General features: G+C 49.0%; 2 protein-coding genes across 11 annotated transcripts in view; both read right to left on the reverse strand.

Annotated features, from left to right (window-relative positions):
- MTA1 (metastasis associated 1) overlaps positions 1–15973 on the reverse strand; it is a 66329-nt gene extending 50356 nt beyond the window's left edge. Inside the window, exons 1-3 of one of the 3 annotated variants that reach the window (XM_065743979.1) lie at positions 15581–15848; positions 7723–7790; positions 5368–5461 (exon numbers count right to left, since the gene is read on the reverse strand). In XM_065743979.1, coding sequence (XP_065600051.1) covers positions 5368–5461; positions 7723–7790; positions 15581–15608 — 190 coding nt within the window. In that variant the 5' untranslated portion in view covers positions 15609–15848. Of the gene's footprint in view, positions 1–5367; positions 5462–7722; positions 7791–15580 lie in introns of all 3 variants that reach the window. The other 2 variants (XM_065743986.1, XM_065743995.1) reach the window with 2 other exon arrangements.
- A 3573-nt stretch (positions 15974–19546) lies between these two features.
- PACS2 (phosphofurin acidic cluster sorting protein 2) overlaps positions 19547–22600 on the reverse strand; it is a 61399-nt gene continuing 58345 nt past the window's right edge. For 7 of the 8 annotated variants that reach the window (XM_065743381.1, XM_065743366.1, XM_065743357.1 and 4 more), the window contains exons 22-24: positions 21379–21605; positions 20825–20938; positions 19547–19871 (exon numbers count right to left, since the gene is read on the reverse strand). In XM_065743381.1, the coding sequence (XP_065599453.1) occupies positions 19753–19871; positions 20825–20938; positions 21379–21605 (460 nt within the window). In that variant the 3' untranslated portion in view covers positions 19547–19752. Of the gene's footprint in view, positions 19872–20824; positions 20939–21378; positions 21606–22600 lie in introns of those variants that run through there. The other variant, XM_065743372.1, reaches the window with a different exon arrangement.

The raw sequence follows: 22600 nt of genomic DNA on the forward strand, positions 1-22600 counted from the left end.
ATTTGTGCCCCAGTTTCACAGTTCTGGGATTTATTTACTGAAGTGGGTTCTGTTTTAGCTGAAAATTAATACGGTGGCTGCTGCCCTACACTATAAATATACCAGAAGCGACCCACAAACAAGTCAGCAAGTTACCAGCTTGCCTGCTCCAAAACTGATGGAAAAGGCATTAATGCCTGCACTTAGGAGAGGTTTTGGAGAATCAAGAGTATGCACAGTGTAATGCAGGAAAAACACTAAGGAGCAGCTTAACACTTTAATACACGTAATATCTTCAGTGTATTCAGTGGCCGAGAGCTTTCAAAAACTACATTAAAGAATTATATTGAGGACTATGTGCTAGTCTTATCTATGAAGAAAATGAAAGCACCCAGCAAAACCAAAATGGGACTAATGCAGACTAAGGACAAGCACGACGTAAGGCTTGAGAATGGCAGCCCCTGAAAGATAAGGACAGTAGTCTTAGAAAGAAATAGTAATAACAATAATAAACTCCTTTCAGGAGCACTTGCCCACATTTGTGGCAGTACTGTGGAGTAAGTGATGAGAACACAGTAGGTGCAGTATATTGGGATTTCAACGATCTCGTAAAGCTTTGCTTCAAAATTAATCTCTCTGCTTGATAGATGCACTCATGCGGATTTAAAACTAAACATTTAGTCTTAACATAAGCAGTAATATTCAGCTATGCAAAAGTAGCCAGTGGAATGCTGCAAGGATTGCATTAGATTAAGCATTATTTGATATTTGACTACAGAATCGTTAATAGCACATTAAGAAAAGCTTGACAGTGACACAGTGGAAGCAGGAGACAGGCAGATTGGACACGAACAGCAAGACTCACATGAAAGCTAACATATATGGGGGAAAATAATTAGAAAGAGTAAACTGAGTTGGCAGGAGAAGCCCAAGAGGCAGAAATCGTAATTTAAAACAACCAGACATATGAGATGTGAAATTAAACATCAATATTTGCTAGATGCCAGAAAGAAGAGCAACTTGATACAGATCTGACTGGGCTCTGCACTTTGTTCTCTTTTGTTTCTCTCCGTTGTACTGAGGAGCATGGTTTAATGGGAAATACTGGTGAGAGGTGGACGGTTGGACTGCATGGTCTTGGAGGTGTTTTCCTTGGTGATCGTATGATTCTAATTAGTTAGCATGGCATCACTACATTTGAAATGTAAATAGGAAGACCCCAGGATCATCTCTAATGGTCTACACTAGAACCTCATTTAATTTACTCCCTACCAAAACCCAAGTACTGACTCATGGCTACAAAAACGTGGTGGAATTTTCAACAAGTGGAGCTCCTTACATCTTAACAGTTCAGGAGGAGTTTGTCACAGTACCAAGCGAACATCTCATGGTCACAATAAGTCTTGGAAGGGATCATCTACTGCGGCCATGGCCAACATTGTGGGAAGAGACAGCACAAATGGGCACTATTTGTGACACTGCACTCCTTCCCCACCACACCAGCGCTGGAAGAGAAAATCTCAACAGCAGGCCCAGAAAACGTCCATGCACGGATTAATGAACTTGGCTCATTTTAAAACCACACGTGTGGGTTAGAAACAAAATGGGGGTAGAGGGTGTAAGATGGCCAGGAACTCATCAGTAAAGCTGTCATCAAACTGTGTTTGCAGTGGCTGGTGTTATCTAAAAATACTCAGCGGACCCCTAACGGTTTGGGCACACGGCTCTCACGCAGCTCACGGACTGACTGAGTAATGACACCTCATCACTGAGAGATGTTTATTTTTAGAAGATTGAGCACGTTGAAAAGCACGTTGCCACACACGCCTGGCACCCAAACATCAGCTGATGAAAGCTCACCACAACGCCGCCAAGCGCTGCCCGTGCCACTCGGCTCGCGCCAACTACGCCGCTCTCCAACTGCTAACATCGTGGTTTCACAATCAGGGCAAATATTTTGAATGAAGTGAAAGAACTGTTGCTGCAAGATGGAGCACACGTAACCAGAGCCAGCCGGGTGGGTGGTTAGGAGGGAGGACAGGAGGTCCTGTTCCTGCTGTTAGAAATAATTACTTAATTATAGAAGAAACTATGGGGAGAAAATACAGTCACTGCATCCAGTTGTGGCATGAGGAATAAACAATAAAATACAGAGCACGGTTCCCTTCTATCAGGATCTGCCTGTAATTTTGTCTGCGTGCAATATTCCACCTAAGCACTACAAAGTCTTTACATTAAAACATTAAATAGACTCCTCCTGGTGAAGCAGGTTCATTTCAGAATCAGGCAGAGAAATTCCTGAGAATAATGTGCGAGGTGATTGAAGAGGATTATGAATAGAAAGCACCAGCAACGTATGGAAGCCATTACAAGGCTGAAAGATTTATAGGACAGCCCAGACAAGTTTGATACCATGTGATAAAAATAGTAAGATCACAGATCAAATCTCGGAACCCGGTTGCATACATCAGGTACTCATGTACATTCGCCAACTACAGAACAAGCTGCTTCCTATTTGCTTCTCCTCTTCATAAGGAGCTTTGAGAAAATACTGCATCACTCAGATTTTGAAATACCTCATGGGTTCTACAGTTAAAGCACAGGAGCATAATTTCCTATTAAAAGAACCAACTTTACAACACTCCTTTCACAATCCCACCTCTTTCTTTCCTGCACTGGGAGAAGTACTACAAAATATATATACATTCCCACTGTTTGGTTCTCTCACTGCACTGATCCCAACAGTAGGCCTAAAATGAAGGCATCTTCACATAAGACTGCGAATCTAGAAATGTCTGCAGTCAGAAAGCTCCATTAATCAGCTGAACAAAGGCAGTTAAAAGAGCAGCGATGCAGATACGTACATCTACTGCAAATGCATCAAAATGAGGCAACAGGAGACCTCACGGAAGCAAACTCAGTGACAGCCTTGAGTTTCTCTACTAGAATATTTATGTCCACAAAATTTCATTTCATTATATCATGCAGGATGTAATTTTTTTTTTTTTGGAGTAAAGAACTGCTGTCCAAAAAACATCATTTCACTCTCTTCTCTCTCCTGAGGAAGAACAGAATCCACACAACAGCACATCTGTGTAAATGGAAGTCATTTAGTAGAAATCTTTTTCTGCACCAGAAGGAAAAAACTGCAGCTACAGACGGAGTTTACAGTAAGAGGGAGCCCCAGAAACTCTTATTGCTGGGCTTATTCCATAGAATATTCTGCCTTTCAAACAGATAATAGAAACGAACAATGAATTATTTGTTTACATTAAAAGAAACCTTCATTTTCTATCACTACAAGAAATCAGTCTTCGCAGGCTGAAAGCACTGAGATGAGTTGGAAGGAAGGTTTCTCATTTTCAGCCTCAGACATGCATGACTTTGAGTCAGTCCTACCTGCTTCCTGTACTAAATCTAGCCAAGTGAGACACGGACGAAGGAATCAATAGTCACGTTGTTCAAGGCGAAGCTCCTAGGAAGCTCTCAGTGTTCTTGGATAAAATGAATAGAGCTGCACTGAAGAAATATCTGCCTGCTGCCACAGTTCTGCAGCACAGCTACATCTCAACATAATGCCACATGACTTTTCCCAATGTATAGTTAAACTGGTGCAATAGATGGATTCATCTGGACTTGAATACAGGAGAGAAAATATTTAAATTTACCAAAAGAGGGCTAGTTCAGGTGCATTGTTCCCCAACAGCCTACAGTGCTGGGAACACCTGCAGACACTACTGTTACAACTAAATACCACATTTAATGAATCCCCACACAACCCAGCCAGATCGGCACTACATACACATCACCGTCTATTCATGCATCTATTATGAAGCATGTTAAAAGACAAAGGTACTCGGCAGCCAAATCATAATTCTGACATGCCCAGATCTCATTGGTTATTCTTCCTTATCTGTGTGTCCACAGGAGAGCCTAGAAATAAAAGGACTGATAAGGCTGCCCATACTTCTTGCTCAATTTCAGCAATCTGAGCAGTTCATCTCACGGACTCCATTATTTACAATCACAACCAATTTATTAACTGTGCCCTGCTTACATCCTCCCCACATTTTCAACGTTTGTTTTGGCACCAGTTTAATTAATGCTGAGTCCATTACCCAGCAAGGACGAGGCGGGAGGGATGCTGAACTGGCAGAGGAAGGTGTAATGAATGTAAATCTAATTCTCACTGGCAACTACAGTGGAGTCAAACAGGTTACAAGGACCCTAAATAAAGTGTCCAACATCATGAGATATGTTGCACTGCTTCTCTTCCAGAAATGGGATGGATACTCCTTCTGAAAGCCGAGGAATGCACCATGCTGTTCCCTTCCCAAGTCCAGGATGCACACATCTACAGCAGCTTCTCAGTTATCTCACGTTCATTTCTTTTGCTGTTGTTGGCTCGTTTTGGAATTGAATGTCCTTGCTACATCTCACCTTAAGAGATCTACACGGGCAAACATATGAACTATACACACAATTACTTTAGTATGCACGTCAGTATTTTCAAACTACTTCTGTAATTGAAGAGCTGGGACATTAAGTTTTTGTTTAGAAATAAACTTCCATCTCTGCTCAGCTGCCTCGCATGTCTCATCTTGACAGAATACACAGCAACAGAAATTAACACAATGCTCTGTAAAATAATAAAGCCAATTCATACATGAAAAGGATGCCAAGCTAAGGTAGCAGGAACAATCCTCTGAATCACATTATCACAACATTATAGACAGTACTCAAGGAAAAAAGTTCTAAATAATCAAATCTCAAGCCTAGACATTGTTCTCTTCCTAACAAAAGGAGCTGAGCTATCCAAAATAGAGATGGAATGTCTGAAAATTCAATGCTTTAAAATGTATTTACTCAGCATGCTCAGAGGAAATCTGTGGCAGCTCAAGAAAAATATTACTAACATTGAAATTTAAAGACAACTCCTGCTAGCCAAGTTTCAAGTTGGCCACGTTCCAAAGGCTGATTTCCTCCCATCAGGCCACGTGACTTACTCTTTAAAGCAAAGTGGGTTTTTTTTTATTATTGTTGTTTTGTTATCCAAACAACTCCTGGAGAAGTAATACAAGTTAAGAACAATTTCTGTCTTATTCCAAAATGGAATCCACTTTCACAAAGGCAATAAGATGGCTTTGTTCAGTCCCAACTGATTTGATTCAGCCCCAACCTTCTGTTCCTCCCACCACAGTAACCAAGGTTTTAAGGAAGTATGGTAGGGAAAAAGAAGTCAGCCAAACCAGAATGCAATTTGCTTAAGATGAATGCAGGGAAATTACATTTTAAAATAAGAGTACTTGTAGATGCAACAGAATTCTACTCAAGCTTGGAAATTTTGCACAGAAGCAATACTGTGCAATACAAAACAAACAAGCTTACTTGCGTGTTTATCTGCCAGTACAATAAGTGTGCTTGATATGTCTCTTCTTCTGTAGAAACACACCACCTTTGCCTCCACATTCCCATTGGCGGTCTGAAACAGAAAAAAAAATGAGCACAATTCAAAACCTGAACTGAACTAGAAAACTTCAGAAACTGTCTGGAATTTTGCCACGAGGGCTGCACAGATCACCTCTCAGCACCTTCCAGCTGGGCAGACTATTAGAAACACTCTCCTCAGTGTGATCCATTCTAGAGTAGGGAAGTGAGGGCAGCTCTTTCCTCCTCATTTTAAGCAGCCACAGGTTTTTTGAGGGGGGACAAGTCACTTACCTGCAGTTTTGAGATGCAATGCCTGCATTCGGCAGAAGCAAAAGCGTTTTTAAAACCCTAACAAGAATCACTGTGAACCACAGCAACAGGATTGAGGTTTAGGCTGTTGTCCAAACTCAGCAGGACAGCACAAAAGCAAGAAAGAACCCAGTCCTTACTGCTCTCAAAAAACGACTTCCATAGGTTTCCTTTCCCTGACAGAGTTGCTGAGATAAAGAATGACCAACATAATCATTCCAAAATGAGAACAAAGGAAGCTGCATCCTGCAACAGACTGTACATCAGTAATGGTATACAAAGAAGTTTAAAAAAAAAACCCTACATGATTGAAACATTTAACTCTAAAAACAAGATGGGTGATGATATTCTTGTAAGATGATAGCTGCTGAATTGTGGAACTGGCTTTAGGCAAAGTCTAAAGGAAGCACACCTACTGGTTTGTAACAGACCCAGCCAACCTATTGTTTCTCAAATAAACCAATAAATAATGAAAACTCAACATAAAAGAGTTGTATCCTGCTACTGAAAAGTCCTTGAAAATCAGAACGATGGCACACAGATAAGAAACCAGCACTGAGATAAGAATTCCCCTCCTGGAAGCCTCCAAAATAAAAAGATAGTGGACTAGCAATCTGACCACAAGGAAAAAGAAAAGCAGAACTGAAATACATGCTTGCTGCTAACATGCAAATAGAGGAAAGGGTTGCTCTCTTATTATAAAAGACATACACAGAAGAAAAAAAGTTGACAGATAATACATATATGTGTATTTCCACTCACATCCTACCAGTTTTTGGTACAGAACACGTAGAATTTCTGATAATAAACCAGAACTCTTGAACTGTGATGAAATACAAACGCAGGAGTCACACTGCAGCTGCATGTTAAATATCCATTCCAGTTAGTCACCTAGGTTTTCTTGATACTCAGTAAAAACAACAGAAACTCAAGTTGCTGTTCATTTCAACCTGAAAGACCCAAGCCAAAGAGCAGAACAGGGAAACCACAACTCGGGCAGGAGTTGCACCAAGATAAGAGATGCAGGGTGAAAGTACCACGTGTTCTTTTGTCATGGGAGAGGTAGAGAGAGTGAGGGAAAAAAAGAAAAAGAAAGAAATAAAAGCATGAGAGGGCACAATAAACCCCCACACACTTTCCTACAAAGTGAAGAACAAATCCACAGCCCATAACATGGAATACAGCCACTGGTAGCACATTGCTATGGATAAATGGGAACGTGTAAAGGAAGTTCTTATTGTTTCCTTAATGGAAAATAATCTACACTGAGAAGAAGGATGCCTTAAACTTTAGGTTCTTTGTCATGTTGATGCATTTTCTCTTCCAAATAACTGTTTCAGGAAGGCATGTTTACCCATCACTGATGAAAATGCCCTATTTTTAGTCAGTTAATTTAAATTCACCACAAAAACAGCAACACTACATTCCTGTAAAATATACTCTGGTATTAAGCCTCAAAACAGCATGTTTAGGTCACAGCTAATGCCTTCAGAACAGCACTTCCTCCTCAAATAGGTAAAATTTCAACATCAGTGACTTCTAGCAGGCTTCCCACATGCAAACTCATCACACCTGCTATTTAGATCCAATGGAATCAGGCAAATGAAGCAACACAAAGGATGAATCAAGAAGACAAAAAGTGAGGAAGCAGATAATGACTCTAACTCTTCCTGTTGAGTGAGTCTCCTTCAAGAAACACCAAATGATAAAGCTCTCCATCCTCTGCCAAAGCTGTTACTTATTACATAGCACATGATCATGGCACACAGTGGAAGAAGGCTGGAACCTCCTGCCCTAAGGGTGGGTACAATCACCTTGAAATGACCAACAGCTGATGCTCTGTCCTTCCCCATCAAGGGAGATCTAGCAGGTCTGAAAGCATTCCACAGAGTGATCACAACAAAAGTATTATTAAGTTACTAATTACCAGAGATTTGTTTTAACCAAACCGAACAGATCACCAGTCCAATTCAAAACAAAGCCTCGATGGCAAAGATGGCTTACCTTATTGAGCTCTTCTATTCTTCGTATCAAATATGGGTTACTTGATGAATTTTCAAAGTAGACGTAATCTGACAAAAAGAAGAAAGATTCTTTAAAATATGAGCTGCTAAAAACCAAATGAAACCCCCATGTATTGAGCTGCTCAAGACACTGTGCCTAACTCATTTCTTGACACAAGCAGAACGCTCCCATCCAGTCCCTGATTTTGAGCACAGAAATACAAAATCCGTGCCACGCGCCGGTGCAAACTGGAGGTCAGAAACTGCTTTTCTGCAGTCAGGCCAGCAGAGAGAGGATGGGACAGAAACTGAATTAACAAGCCTCTACGTAACAGGAAGACGCTCACATCTCGAGTCCTACCACAGAACAGGAAGGAAAGAGTGCACTGGAAAAGAAAAAAAAGTCTAACAACAGAAAAGCAGAGGCTGATAAAGAGCAAAGCAACATGTGACCACCATTAGCAGCATCACTCCTGTGTGTTACAGAGTGCTCCATCACCAGACTGAAGCAGTGACCAAGGAGTGGGGCCGAAGCAAGGGGCAGGAAGTTAGGACCCTCACACACTGTCCATAAAGAAGCCCTTTCTTCCCCTCTTGCCTATGCTGTTATAAATCAGAAGTACCCACATCCCTAAAACCACTCCAAAAGCTATTCTCTCCAGATGGGAACACACACAGTGTACTGAAAAGCAAAGTTATTACTCTGATACTGGACTGCCAAGCAAGGATATGACCCAGAGACCACAGAAGCTGGAAATATTCCACAAAGATGGCTCTCAATTAGTGATAAATACACCTGACTTTATGCTCACACATGCTTGTAAGACATGACCACAACACCGCTTGCTTCATGTCCGCATGGGTCCAAGAAGAAAGTAAGGAGGGGGTACTGCAGAAGTACACACACTGCCTAGAGGTCGTATATTTATAAGATTAGCTGTGTCTGAGCCACCTCATAACCTTACAGGCTTTTAGGCGATCAAGTTGCAAAAATGCCCCAAAGTATTTTTATCCTTCCCAACCCGCACTCGCCTTGGAGGCTGTGCACGCTTCCTGAGTTTCTTTAGGTAATTTCCAGTTGACAAATTACTTGGCAGCCTGGGCCTGAAGCAGACAATCACTTTGCATTTTGGGTAGCATAACCCATCCCCGTGCCTGTCACTGGCTGCTCCCTCCCAGGGAGCCATCACCTGAGGAAACGTTTGGTTACAGAACAGATTCAGTTTCAGAAGTGAAACCCTTCGCAGCACAGTGCTGTCATCTCATCAATGATGCAGTTTTCCAATTAAGTAAAATGCTTGTCTCTCCCACCTGGGCAGCCCTGAGCCTATAGGGATTCACTGGGAAGACAACGTCCTCAATATCAAACATGCCAGCTTATCACCCCTGTGCCAAGCACTCCAGTGGTGAGCAAGTGTGCAGCCTCTCCTGATCTATCTGCTCTGACAACATACTATGAAGCACCTAAAAATGACTTTGAGGATGTGTGTATATGGGGATACGTGGTATGCTTGGCTCAGCTTCCCCTTCTCCATGAAAGGCCATGACTTAAAAGAAAGCTGAAGCTGCTGAGGACACCAGGCAGGATACATGCAAGGAAAGGGCACCTGGGCTTCGTTTAGAGAAATAAAGGCTCTACACCACCACAGTCACATTCCAGGCACGCATCCCCGTACACACACATGCACAAGCAGCTCAAGATTGCTCTGTACTAAAGGAAGCTGAGCCTCATATATTCACAATGCAAGGCAGAAGAACCCATGTTCTCAGTTTCACACTAACTTCCCTGTTTTCAGCAGTAAAACAGAGCACGATGCCACCCCAGGCTCCAGCAGCGAGAAGGAGACATGGCTAATTCACCCATGCCAAGGTACGTGTTGTCAAGGCCCCAGGAAACACTCACCTGCACAAGGATGGGCAGAAGCTAGCAAGCAGTGCAAACACAAAGGCTGTGCCCATGCTTTAATGCAGAGCCAGGTGGCTGTGCCCCATGTTTACTAACTCATCTTCTTGTGCTTCAACTCTCAACACTGGGTTGCCTTGGAGAAGGTGATGGAAGCCACCAGTACCAGGAGCAGGCTTTTACCTCCTCCTCTCGAAAACTCCCAACTGCACAGTGCTCAAGAAGCATGGATGGGGAGTGCATCCAAGTTAAGGACACACAGCTTGCTCACACAGACAGCTACTCTGACTCTGAAGCATGAGGGGGCCTGGAACCTCCCAAAGGTTTTCTGTTCATGTCAGAGTTGGGGGGCAGAAAACGCCTATCCTTTTTTCTTTTGTTGTCTAATTCCTCGTTTATGCAGCCACACTATCCATGCATTAGCTCTTCCCTGCTAACTCCTGAGCCCTTTGTTCAATCTCAGACATTTTGCAGAGGAACAGAAGTCTCAAAGATAATTAAGTTCTGATCAAGGAAGGATCCCTATCTTAAAAACAGATAGTAAATGCTAGAAGATAAGTGAGCGAGGTGAGACAGGCACGAAATGGCTCCCATTGCAGAGGCAATTAATAGTAGATTTTAAGCAGCTCCCTGGAGGCTCCACAGCACGAGGGGGAGTTATCAAAGCACCTGCTTCCTTCTGTGCCCCCAACACCACTGCTGTCACTGTGGGTCCTGGCCTCCATCAGCTTCTGACTTGATTTGTTATGGGCAAGTACATTCCCAAAAGTTTGCTGCCTCTGCCAAGGGAAGCAGCAGGTATTCCGCTAGCAGCAGCAATTCAGAGACTGATGCTTATGGCTCTGGGCAAAGCACAGAGCTCATACCATATCTTTCCCAGCTAAGGAGCAAAACAACAAAGGGATGAGAGGAGAAGACGGGGAAGAACTGCTTCAGAGAAGATCAAATGCAAATTGTAGAGACACTCAACATCATTACTCCCGCACAGAACCGCTTGCTGTTTGCAACATGAGGCAGATCCGTGGAGAAACAGGACAGCAACCTGCTGCAGCAGTGAGAAGAGGACGGGGTGTCAGTGGGACTTCACAGGGCACTTTGGTAAGAACTACACCACATCCAGGTAACTGCAGCTTGGGGTGCTGGCTGCAGGTCTGGTCCAGAAGCCGAGAGAACACCCTGCTCCACCGTGATTCTCCTTGCTAAGGACAGAGAGGAAAAAGGGTTTTTCCAAAGGATACTTCAGCAGTACAGAGGGTCAGAGGAAATGAGTTGTCATGTTCCTTGCAAGCATCCCAAGAGCTAAAACAGCAACCTTCAAGGTCCTCAGACACCAAGTTTGGTATCACCCTCGTGGAGATGTTCAAGGCCTGTCTGGATGCCCACCTGTGCAACCAGGAGCTGCTTTGGCAGGGGGGTTGGGCTTGATGATCTCTAGAGGTCCCCTCCAACCCCTGCAGTTCTGTGATACACAACACAGACCCAGAACAAACTGCTTCCACAGCTTTGCAGATGTTCCTTCAAACAAGAGTGCCAGAGACCAGAGAAGCTTACATGTTCTCTTTTGCTTGTAAACTCAAAGCTGCCAGCTAACTTCTCCTTGCTAAAGTTAACCTCATTCATCAATGACGAGCCAAGGCTATCTCAAGAACACTTCTTCCTAAAGACTGCCTCCTCTGCTGTGTCAGGTCAGGTCTCATCTTCCTCCAGAGCTCCTACATAAACACCAGCATTTCCCAGGAGACCTGCAGTTGGCTTTGTGAGGCAAAGCAAGTAAATCAGAAGCCATTAGGCACTCCTCTTTACTGAACTCTTTGTTGAGATACAAGTAGTTCCAATGCACCTCAAGGCACTAAATCGAGTGGGATCCATTACGAACCTTCCCTTCAAAGACCAACGTGGGACAAATGAGGAGCTGTGGCATTTTCTGAAGTTTCTCACCTTCAGATTTACTGTCCAATTGGCGAAAGGTTACCAGAGATACCCACAGCTTATTTTGTCACGCTGAACATCCAGTGCTGCTTCTGAGGATCCTGCAAACTGCCACGCTGCATATCCTACCAGCCAACATGAGGAACTTGCTATCTGCAGCTGGGAATAAATTACATTTTTCATCTAAGAACAAGGATTTGATTCCTTTTGAACCTTGGTGTAAGAAAATTCCTTTAGAAATAAGTTTGCTGTGGTTTAACATGCAAGACCCCTCGACGCCTCTTCCTACCGAGGCACCTTCTTACACATTAAACAGTTACAGTGGAAACTCATTAGTTCTTGTTAACAACACAGTCCAACAGACCAAATGTGGCTTCACAAGTTGAGAGGAGGAATCAAATGGGACTTGAAAACATGCTTTGAAGCAGGGCTCCTTTGCATGTGAGCGCTGCAGCAGCCATCTCTGACACAGGGGAGACCCAGAGCTGCTTTATCTCACAGCAACACCTTTCTCAGCTGTTCCAGCTACCTGACTTCCAGGAGAAGCTCGGGCAGCACCATGAGACTGAATGAACCAGTCTGAAAGCTGCAAGGATGAACACTGATTGTTATTATCTTCGCTGGTGATTTAACACCTCTGACCACCAAGCCCTCCCTCAGCTCAAGCTACCTTAAAAAATTCAGCTTCAGCTCCACATGAACAAAGCAAAGAGAACCCAAACCCAAAGAAGACAGCTCACCCCTGATAAGGAATACAGAGCCATGAGCAGCACTTCCAGTAATGCCTCTTGCAGTGCATAATATCTACACACTGATAGTAAAGAAGGAGACAGGAGAGGGTTTACACACACGCCTTCGTTAATTTATCTGGATTACACGCTGCAGGTCTGGCATCAGAAATGTGCTTCTGTGCAAGATATCTTTATGGCTCTGCACCTCTGCTCTCTACCAGGAAAAGACAGAAAGTTATTACTGACATCATGATGATGTCAGGAGGACAGATTTGGTCGCCTGCCAGCAGCTCCAGGCAGCACTGTGGGTGCCAGCAGCCATGAGCTGGAGCGTGGATGCCACGAGCCTGGATTCCAGGCCATGGTACGTAAGCACATAGGACAGGCCAAAGCTGGTCCCCATGGGATGCACTAATGACACCCTACAATAGCAGGGTGGTGATGTCATGCTGCCACTCTTAAAAACTTTGGGGTCGGTTACTCCAAAAGGAGATGCATGCACAGCAGACGGTGACACCAAGAACAGGTGGAAGTGGGCAGCCCGGCCAGGAGCACCAAACAGGCAGTGCCAAGCAGAACCTTGGTGCTGGCCACATTTAACGCCTTGAGACGTGCCTGACTCACCTACAGTCACGAGCACGCCATTCAAGCACAACTTAGGCACACTACAGACTCAGCAATCATAATGCTGTGGCACAGCACAGTCCCAAGCAAGAGGGTAACCCTTAGAAGTCAGGAATACATGCGAAGCTTCCCATCTAAGGGTGAAAATGGATGTCTGCCTCAGCAGAAGGGCTGGCTTCGGCAGCTCTGCCCATGTTCCCAGCCCTCCCACTGCACCCTTTCAGCTGTTCTCACAGTCCCACAGGGATCCACATCGGGTTCCTGCTCAGACTTAAAATACTCCCGGAAAACTACATCGGGCGACGAGGAGGAGGAAAGGTGCAAGGATTGCAGTTCCTGCAAGCAGCACAAGATGGAAACATGAGAAACACAAAGCTGTCGCTGCGCTGCATTAAGGGAATGCCACAGCAGCACAGACCTGCAGCACGGCTCCGGCGGGCACCACAACACTGAACTGCAGCTGAACTCCTGGGGAAGGCACGGAGCAGGAGCAGAGCAAGCAGCAGACAGCACCTCCTGCATGGGGAGGACGTGCACACAGCTGCCAACCACCACGTGCTTAGCGCCAGCCTCTGTCACAGAAGCGCGACCCACAGTGTTTCACAACCAGGCCAAAAGCCATCAGCACACACTTCCAGGAGCAGTATTGATCTCCATCATGCAGGCTGCTGTTGGCAGCTGTCGGGGCTGCAGTTCACGCACACGACCTGCTAACCACGAGGCCCACAGCAGATTATCTCTTGGATGTTCTTCCCGCAACGGGAACGCACAAATCCGTCGGGGATTTGGAGTGCACATGCAACTTCAGCGCGCAGCCATTCATTGGAGCCACCAGCACCAGAGGTCAGCAGCAATCTGACAACACAGCCTCCAGGCTCAGGACAGAAACGGCCGCATCCATCCACCCGTGGGGCTCAGCAGCACACCCAAGCAAGGCTTCAGCCACAACTACAGCCACAACTACAGCACCCGAGCACAGTAAGTGGCTGCTAGCCAACATCTCGCCCTCTGCCTGCAGAGGTTACAGAGCAAAGCCTGGATGCCGTTCCCAAGCACACAGAGGTGCCTGACACCAGCCACAACAGCTACAGCAGGGCCAAAGCATGCCCAAGCGATGGGACTCCCTGAAGGGATGAAGGCTGGCTCTGCAGGGACAGATAGCTGCCACTATCGGCATCCATCTGATTGACAAAGATGATGGAAGCTTTCTGAGGATGGGATGGCACTCTCTGAGTGTTTGGGGAACTATTAGAAACGTGGCACACACCGGAGGGCAGGGCTGCTACTCCTGCTCAGAGAAACTTCAGCAGGCTGGGAAAAGGGATGCCAAGATCGTCATGAAGTTCACCTCAGGCCAAGGGAAGCCTGCACGTGGGATGGGGGACTGCCTGCAGGAGCACAGGCTGACTACAGAGTGGCTCTGCAGAAAGACACCTGGAAAAACAGGTGCCCAAGTGTCAGCACGCACTCTCACAGCAGAGCTGGCCAGCACCACTCACCACGGCCTCAGGAACACAGCTGGAGCACGAGGAGCTGGGTCCTGGGTGCGGGGCACCCCAGCACAAGGATGGGTTCGTTTGTTGTAAGCACCATTCAGCACTGGGCTGAGCACAAATAAAGGACACCATCCCAGCATTGCCATCCATAGTGATGCCCAGAGCGGGCTGTGCTTCCCCTGAACACTGTGCAGCAGCACTGGCCCCTTCCCACCGCCTGTAAGAGTCTATAGGGCACACAGTACAGACTTTACAATGCAAAATACGGGGCAATACGCTGCTCAGGACTCAGATGCATGACATCTAACACCAAATAACACTTCGCGACTCACGCCAGCAACAGAGATGTAAGTAGCCAAACTCTAAGTCTGCACCGCTCATCTTCACCCCTCTCCTCTGGGCACCACCACCCGACACCACCAGCATCGGGGCAGCACAGCAGCAGCACCAGGCCGGCCTGGGGGCACCGCTCATCCACCCTCATCCACCGGCAAACCATCGCCACCGGGAAGAAGCACACTGCGACAAAGGAGGCAGCGTTTTGGGGAGCACGGAGTAAGGACGGGCCAAAAAGGCAGAGAGAACACAAAGTAGCAGCGGATGGCGAGCGGCCAGGCACCATCGTCTTTTTTGTTTTTTCCTTTGCTTGCTCTGCAGTGCTCCAAGAGGAGCGGGGTGCCTGGCAAGGGTGGGAGCCACGCGGACACGGCCCCGGCGGAGTGGGGGGGAAGGAAGGAAGGAAAGAAGGAAGGAAGGAAGTTCCGCAGAACAGTTCTTGCGGAGGAAAATGGCTGAGCTGAACGCCGCGCCAGACCACCCTCAGCGTCCATACCCCCATCCAACCGCACGCCGGACCCCGCCGCCTCTCCCCGCGCCTTAAAACAAAGGACGAGCAGGCAGGGCCGCCGGGCCGGGATGGCACACGGGAGGGGCCGCCTCCACCAGGTGGGCCCCCCCACCTCCGCCCGCGGCCTCTCCGTGCCGCCCCTTCACCCCGCTTCACCCCGCCGCCATCCTTCCCCCCCCAACACACACACACCGGGCCCGGCCTCCCGCGCTCACCCCCCCCCCCTTCACGCGCGGCCTATCCCCGCCGCCCCGCCCCGAGCCGGGCCTCGTCCCGCCGGGCCCCCAACGCCGACCGCACGCGGCGGGCCGGGCCCGGGGAGCGCCTACCTCCCACCCGGTACATGTTGGCGGCCATGCCCGGGACGGGGCCGGGTGCGGGGCGCGGGCCGCTCCCGCCGCCGCCTCTTCCTCCTCCTTCTCGTCCTCCTCCTCCTCCAGGTGCCGGATCCGCTGGAAAATGGAGGCTGAAACGGCCGGGCGGGGGAGGGGAGCGGGGGAATTAAAGGGGCCGCGCCGGCTGCCGCCCGGCCGCTGGAGGAAAGAGGGAGGGAGGGCGGCGGGCGGAAGGCGGGGCGGCGGCGGGACGGGAGCGGCGGGAGGGAGGGAAGGAAGGAGGGAGGGAGGGAAGGAAGGAGGCGGCCGGACCCGGAGCTCCGTGGGGCGGAGAGCGCCGCGCCCGGCCTGGGGGAGCCGAGCGGGGCACGGGCGGAGCGGCGGCCCACGCACAGCCCCGCGTGGAGTGCCCACTCGCACGTGGACTTCTCCGGAACCGACGTTTACAAACCCGCGCGGTGTGAGCCGCTCTTTCCTCCGGCTGAGCGTTCCTCCCTCCCGGCTCTGCTCTCTCCCAAGCGCCGCGTCCCGCTGTGCTGGCTGCGGCACCCAGCAGCACGTCCTGCAGGATGCAACAGCCCCGCTCGTGCCCGACCGCCCCTGCTGAGAGACGACGCCAGGGACGGGTATGTGCTTTCATGTCCAGTTTTATTAGTGTTGCATTAGTACCATAAAATAGTTGACGAGGTCGAGCACGTTGCAGTTCGTTCCAAAAAAAAAAAAAAAGGAAAAAAAACCCAACATGGCTATTTACATTTAATCTGTCTTCGTAAAAAACGAAAAAGAAACAACTGAGAACCCAAACAATGCGACGATGAAACAGATGGACAACTCAGGAATCTACAAAGTGGTAACGTCCCCTCACGTGCTGCGGCCCACGCGGGGCTCACAGCACACAGTGCCCGTGCTAGCTCAGTGCTTCCCCACCACCACGGGGCACGGCCGGGCAGGCAGTGCTCTGCAGCGCTGAGCAGGTGACTGATGCACCCCAGGGCAGCATTTGGAACCCACGGACCCACTAGACAGAAGCACTGCACCCAACGTTGCTTTGGGCCCCCTGCCCCTGCTGTGCAGACCCCAGCACATCCAGCAGCAGTTCTCAGCTGGATCTTCTCCTCAAGCTTGGAGCCACGGTGCCCCAGGTCCTGGCTCTGAGCCTGTTGCTGGTGAGAAAGGACCAGGTGTGGCCTTCTTGCTCCCCACTGCCACTGAGGAAACAGACAGGGCCTTTGCTGCAGTGCCAGGTGAGCACAGCCCAGTGGGTGTTGGCCAGGCCTCCACCTGTGCTGGATTAGCCACGAGCACGTGCCAGTAACACGGCAAAGCCCAGCCAAGGAGACAGCGGCTGTCCCAAAGCTCATGTGTAATTAAGGACCCCGAAACAACCGCTGAGATGGAAGCAGTAACAGTTTCAGTGGCTGGCAGCTGCAGTGTGGAGCTGAAAAGCCACCCAAGAGCCCGTGGCAGGTGACCATCACAAGGTCTGGGGATGAGCCTTTGTCTCCAGAAACTCAAAGCAGAGGACCAGCGAGCACAAAGTGCAACACGAACCCACAGAACCTTCCACGTCTCATCTGCTCACCAGCACAGTGAAACTAGGTCAGCACCACGAGCCCTCCCCACAGACCTCACCTCCCAGCAGCGTTCCCACCTCCCTCCGGTGCTACCCAGTGGATCTGGGTGTACAGTGACAACAAAACACAAACCAACGCGAAACGCAACGAGCACGACTGCTCTTCTCACACGTACACACACACACACACAGTAGAGCAGGACCCCGCGATCCTGCACTAGCTACCGCCCGCTTCTTTGCAGCGGGTTGAAGCACACAGAGGGGCACAGTGCTGTTCCCCCACTCTTGCAGTGGGTCTGCCTGCCCCGTCCTTGCCCCAGGGCTGCCTGGGCTGTGTGCGGTGCCCAGAGCTCCTGCTGCAGCAGCAGGAGCCTCGAGGAAAAAATGGCGCCCTGACTGATTTCCTTTTAAACAGGCTTTTTGATTCAACAGCCTCAGTAAGATTTTAAAAAAAGAAAGAAAAAAAAAAAAAAAAAAGGATGTGCTTATTACACCATCTCCCACGCTGCTGCTGCTAGGCAACGCTACGCAGTCCTGCAGCATCAGCTCAGGTCAACCCAAACCACAGGAGGAGATGGACAGGCGATGCGAGCCCGAGCTGAGCCCTACCCCAGCTGTGTGCTGTGGGAAGGGGCAGCAGGACACGCACACGGCCTGCACAGCATCCTCCTCCCCTCTGCTCACAGGCCAGGTGGGGTGCACCAGTGCTGGGAAAGGATTTCATTAAGCCAAAGGCCTGAGAGCAGCCCTGGCCCTGAGCTGCAGCAGGGGCCGTGCTCTCATCTCATTCCCCATCAGCCCACCCACGGCCCACTGCTCACACCACCAGGGCAGAGCAGGACTACACAGGTTCTCCAAACCTTTTACAACCACCGAGCAGCCAGTACTGAGAAGGGTTCAAAAAGCATCACTGTCCTCCAACAGCACATTCCAAAAGGGTTGCAGAGCCTGACCACAGGGGTGGGGAGCCAAGAGGACCTCCTCCAAAGCTTCAGTCCCTTACCTTGAAGGCCAGAGACAGCTGCTTTTTCCACACAGCAGGCACAACCTTTCCCAAAGCCTCAACCTGCTCCACACTGACTCCTTGTGAGAGCATCCCAATCCCGGCAGCAGCAAGGTGTGCAAAGCAAGCAAGAGCACAGCTAGGGCCCGGCCCAGCAGAGCCCAGGTACAGGGCACCCTGCTGCCCAACAGGGATGAAGAAACCACCCAGCTTCAGCCGCTGCCCCATTACACCTGTAGCCTCCACCGCAGCACAGGACCACATCACATAGCATTGCTGTGGGCTGAGCTTTGTTCTGCTTGGTCTGGACTCATCCTATGGAGAAATGAATGCCTGAGCATGGAATACTCCAAAGCAGACAATCTCCTAGAGCCTGCGGGCAGTCACTGCCCCAGCAGATCTGTTACAGCCTCATGATCCCCAGGAGGAGAGGTGCTGGGTGGCTCAGCATACCCAGGGGCAGAAAGCACAATCCAGGCAGGACAAAGGCAGAGCAGAGGAAGCAGCCCACGCTATCTCACACGAGCAGTATGACAGACAGGCAGGCAGCTGGGCTTGCTGGCTGTGGCTCCAGCTGCTACACTGATGGGTCACCTCACAGGCAACGGCTCATCTTCCTGGGTTGGGTGGCTTCTTGTTGTCATGGTGTTGGTTGGTTTTTTTTTTGGCAACTTAAGTTTCTTGTTTTTCTTTTTTTTTTCCGCTCCTGTTTTTTTATTTGTCTTTTTTATTTTTTAAGAAAGCATTAAAAAAAACTCGCAGCTATTAAAAAAAATCCTTTCCCCTTGGAGGCTGGACGAGGTTTTACTGACAGGTAAATAATCGGTTTGAGTATGTAAATAGCAGCGACCCCACTAACGTGGTGTCCCTGGCAGCGCTGCAGGGACACGGGGACTGGCTCGGTTTGGTCATTGTCACAGACCAGGGACACTTGAGGTTTCCTTATACCTCATGTTCCCCCAGTTCCTGCTCCTGCCCAGCCTTCCTGGGGCAGCACTGAGCACAGAGACCTGCCCAGCCCCAGGGCAGACCCTGCATACTGCAGGGCAAACTCCTCTCTGCACCTTCCTAGCTCTGCAAACCACTGGTTTGGTTTTCAAAACGGACAGCTGGACTCCCTGATCTCTCATCATTTGGCAGCAGGAAGAAAGACTGGCCACCAGTTTTCCTAGAAATACGGAGGGAGGGATCGAAACGCATGGTAACGTGCAGGATCTTCCAAAATCCACAGCCCCCCCAGCCCACACACACCAATGAGGTCTCAGGTTAATAAGCAGTGCAGTTATTCAGCTATCTGCTCAGAAGTGGGAGGTGTTTGGGCAGGTTGCCTGCTCCTGCCGACTCCCCCACAGCTTTGTTGACAGCACATCTATATTTAAGACTGTTGTTTTTTGCCTTTGTTTTAAAGGGGTTTCCTTCCCTTGTAGTAAACTTAAGAGTTAATAGAAAAAAAGTAATTCAAAAGTAATCCAAGCACATCTGTAATTAATTCTGCAGGAGAGGGCAGAGTGATGCGAGTCGGAGTTGGCACACAGTTCCTGGCTCCCGGTGTGCAGTCCCTGGGGCGGACAGAGGTCCCTCCGAGCGCAGCTAGAAGTTAGATTTGGAGTGTCCAAATATGCAGATGGGAAAGTGCTTGACATGAGAGGACCACTGTGCTGCCAGCTGAAAGAACTTGACATCGTTCCACTCCACTCCGTCGATCAGGACTGCAGGGGAGGGGTAAGAAAATGAGACAGGTGAGTTAGAAAGCAGCAAGTGTAAGTGGTCAACCAGATGTAAGTGGTCAACCAGAAACAAGTTTGCTAGAAAGCTCCCTGCTGTCAGCAGAGGGAGGCCTGGCTACACTACAACATGCTCAGTGTGCGAGCTGCACTGCTGGGCCAACCCACCACCGTCACTACACATGGCTCAAGCACAGACCAGTGACAGGGAAAGCAGCTCAGACTGCTGCTCCAGCAGCACTGACACTGGAGCTCCCCAGACTGCTGATTTCAGCTTCACCTGATCTGATCTCTCCAATTTCCCAAACATGCTCCGCTTTCTTTTTTGAGCAAACGTGCTCTTACAGAGATGCACACACCACACTTCTCACCAGGGTTCTGCCTTTCCTGCATAGGTGATGTTCTGCAACCACCCCTCGCTCAGCAGTCTCAGAGTCTGGGCCAGAACTAAGGAGGGTGACCCGAGCAGATTTCTCTGCTGTTAACAGTGCTGGGACTGAACGAGCTACGAGGGTATTTCTGAAACTGGATACACGGCTCCCCTGACAGGCACTGCTAGGTTTGCCTGCAGATGTGAGCACAGCTTACTGCTGTAGTGTGCCTCTATGCCAGACCCCTGCCTGGAGGAGCAGGCACTGCTGTGGCCCTCCCTCCACCATCACTTGCCAGATGTGCACACAAAAGCACACAAAACACTGAATCACAGGGAGGGAAAGCGGAGCCTGGCCCAGGCTTTGTCCTCACCCACAGTCCTTGGAGAGGAAGGACTTCCCCGCATCCCACACCGATTAAGCAACACCCAGTGCTGGCCACATCCAAGCCCTTCCCCAGGAAGGCCCCATTACACTGGCTCGAGAGCACAGGGCAGCTCTTTGCCTGCAGGAAAACAGCTGGCAGCTGAGGCTCACCCCAGAGGAGGGGATGCAAGCTGTACATACCCCGCAGCATGTTCTGCTGATGTTTCGCTGTGCAAATCAACCTGCTGATTCCTTCAATGCACTGGCTCTTTGACTCAACCTCCTTGTCTTTTGTTTTCTTGGGTAAAAACATCACTGGAAGAAAATCAGACGAGCAGACAGTGAATCTCTGCTGTTCACAAGAGATGCACCAAGACTCACCAGTGGTTTTTCTTTTCTTTCATTTAAATATTCATGCCTCAAAATACGAACTGCTTTTAATCCTTACTTGTTTGGCAGGAGTTGGACCAGACCAGCACTCTGCACTGCCACCTATATGTAACGAAGACTTCAGGCCTGAGCGTCTCTACCAGAAGCATTCCCAGCAAATAACCAAGTCCCACAAGGCACCTTCAGGGTAATAACCCTTGGGGCAGCAGCCCCAGCCCACGCCCTGGCTGGGCTGAAGGATTTGCCAGGCATCCCATACACTGCAACACAGCTTCCACACGTTGCAATGTGACGTCCTGACACCAGGAGAGAGAGCACAGCACTACATTCCTGGCCTTTGGCAACAGGCAGTGTGTCCACTTTACCTTTCTTGTTCTTCTCTTTTGTCACGACGGTCATGGACATGGTTGGAGTGGTGGCGATCTCCCCGCTGGCAGGTAACCTGCTGACCTGGAGGGACCGGAAAGTGCATTTCAGTGTGTTTTTGGTAGTGGAAGGGTCCTTCTTCTCCGGGTCTCTCTTTCTGTCCATGGATGGAGCTGCAATCCAGTAATCCACCTGAAGGCCCATCAGCTCAGCACCAAGGCCCTGGCTAGAAAACAAGAGAAGATTCTCATTTCTGTACAACACTCAGCAGAGTCTTCCAGTCTTCGAGAGGGGATGAGAAGCTGTAAGCATCTACTGGCTGCTGCCTCTCAAGCACTGATGAGAGAATGGCCTGGTCAGGCACAGCACTACCAAAAACATCTGTCTGAATTACTTTCAACTCCTGTGTACCTGATCTCTTCCTGCCACCAGCTTCCTTCCTTCCTGTCTAAATGCTCTACCAGATCACACATGACCCCTGCTCTCCTCAGGCCCTTGTTAGGGCACAGGGCAATCTGCTCCACAGCCCTGCTGCCAGCTGGGGAATTCCTGTGCTGGGAAAATGCTTCACAAACCCTGTGATGTTTGCTCAACAATGGCAGATTTCAGGACATGATGTGCTACTGAAAACTCCCGTGCATCATGTGGTAGCAGACGTGTCACCAAAACACACAGTCAGCCTTTCTAGAGCCAGAAAAGGGAAGATGAGCAACCTGAGAGATTCCACCACCCTCTCTGCCTGCCCCTTCCTCTCTCTAACCCCTGCATTTCTTCCTACACAAAGGTGGTGATGAATAGTATACAAGCACGCAACAAAAACTGATCTATCGGTCTGCTGACTACTTATATTTAATGGGGTCTCATTAGAGAAATGGTAATTGTTTTAAAAAAATAATAATCTGTGCTCTTGAATGAAGCTTCTTCGTTTCTTAATGATTTTACCATGTAATACTAGGCTAAAAAAGTACTCTGCTCATACTCTGCTCCTAGAGCAGAGGTGCCAGCTTCAGATGAACCAACCACCTCCACAGCTCACAACACTAACAGCTCACACTACTGGGGGTATAGGTTCCCAAACCACTTCCCTGTTTGAAAAGCCCACGTGGGTCTCCCTCAGGAGATACCAGCTCTGCCCTCCAGAGCCTGTGCAGCCCCAGCAGCACCAAGCAGCAGCTGCTGGGACTCACTGGGCAGGGAGGGCTCTCCCAGGAGCCAACAGCA

Source organism: Cyrtonyx montezumae, unplaced genomic scaffold, assembly GCF_038088225.1.
Source record: "Cyrtonyx montezumae isolate F1298 unplaced genomic scaffold, pur_monq_1.0 scaffold_1, whole genome shotgun sequence".
In the NCBI taxonomy this organism is placed as follows: Eukaryota; Metazoa; Chordata; class Aves; order Galliformes; family Odontophoridae; genus Cyrtonyx; species Cyrtonyx montezumae.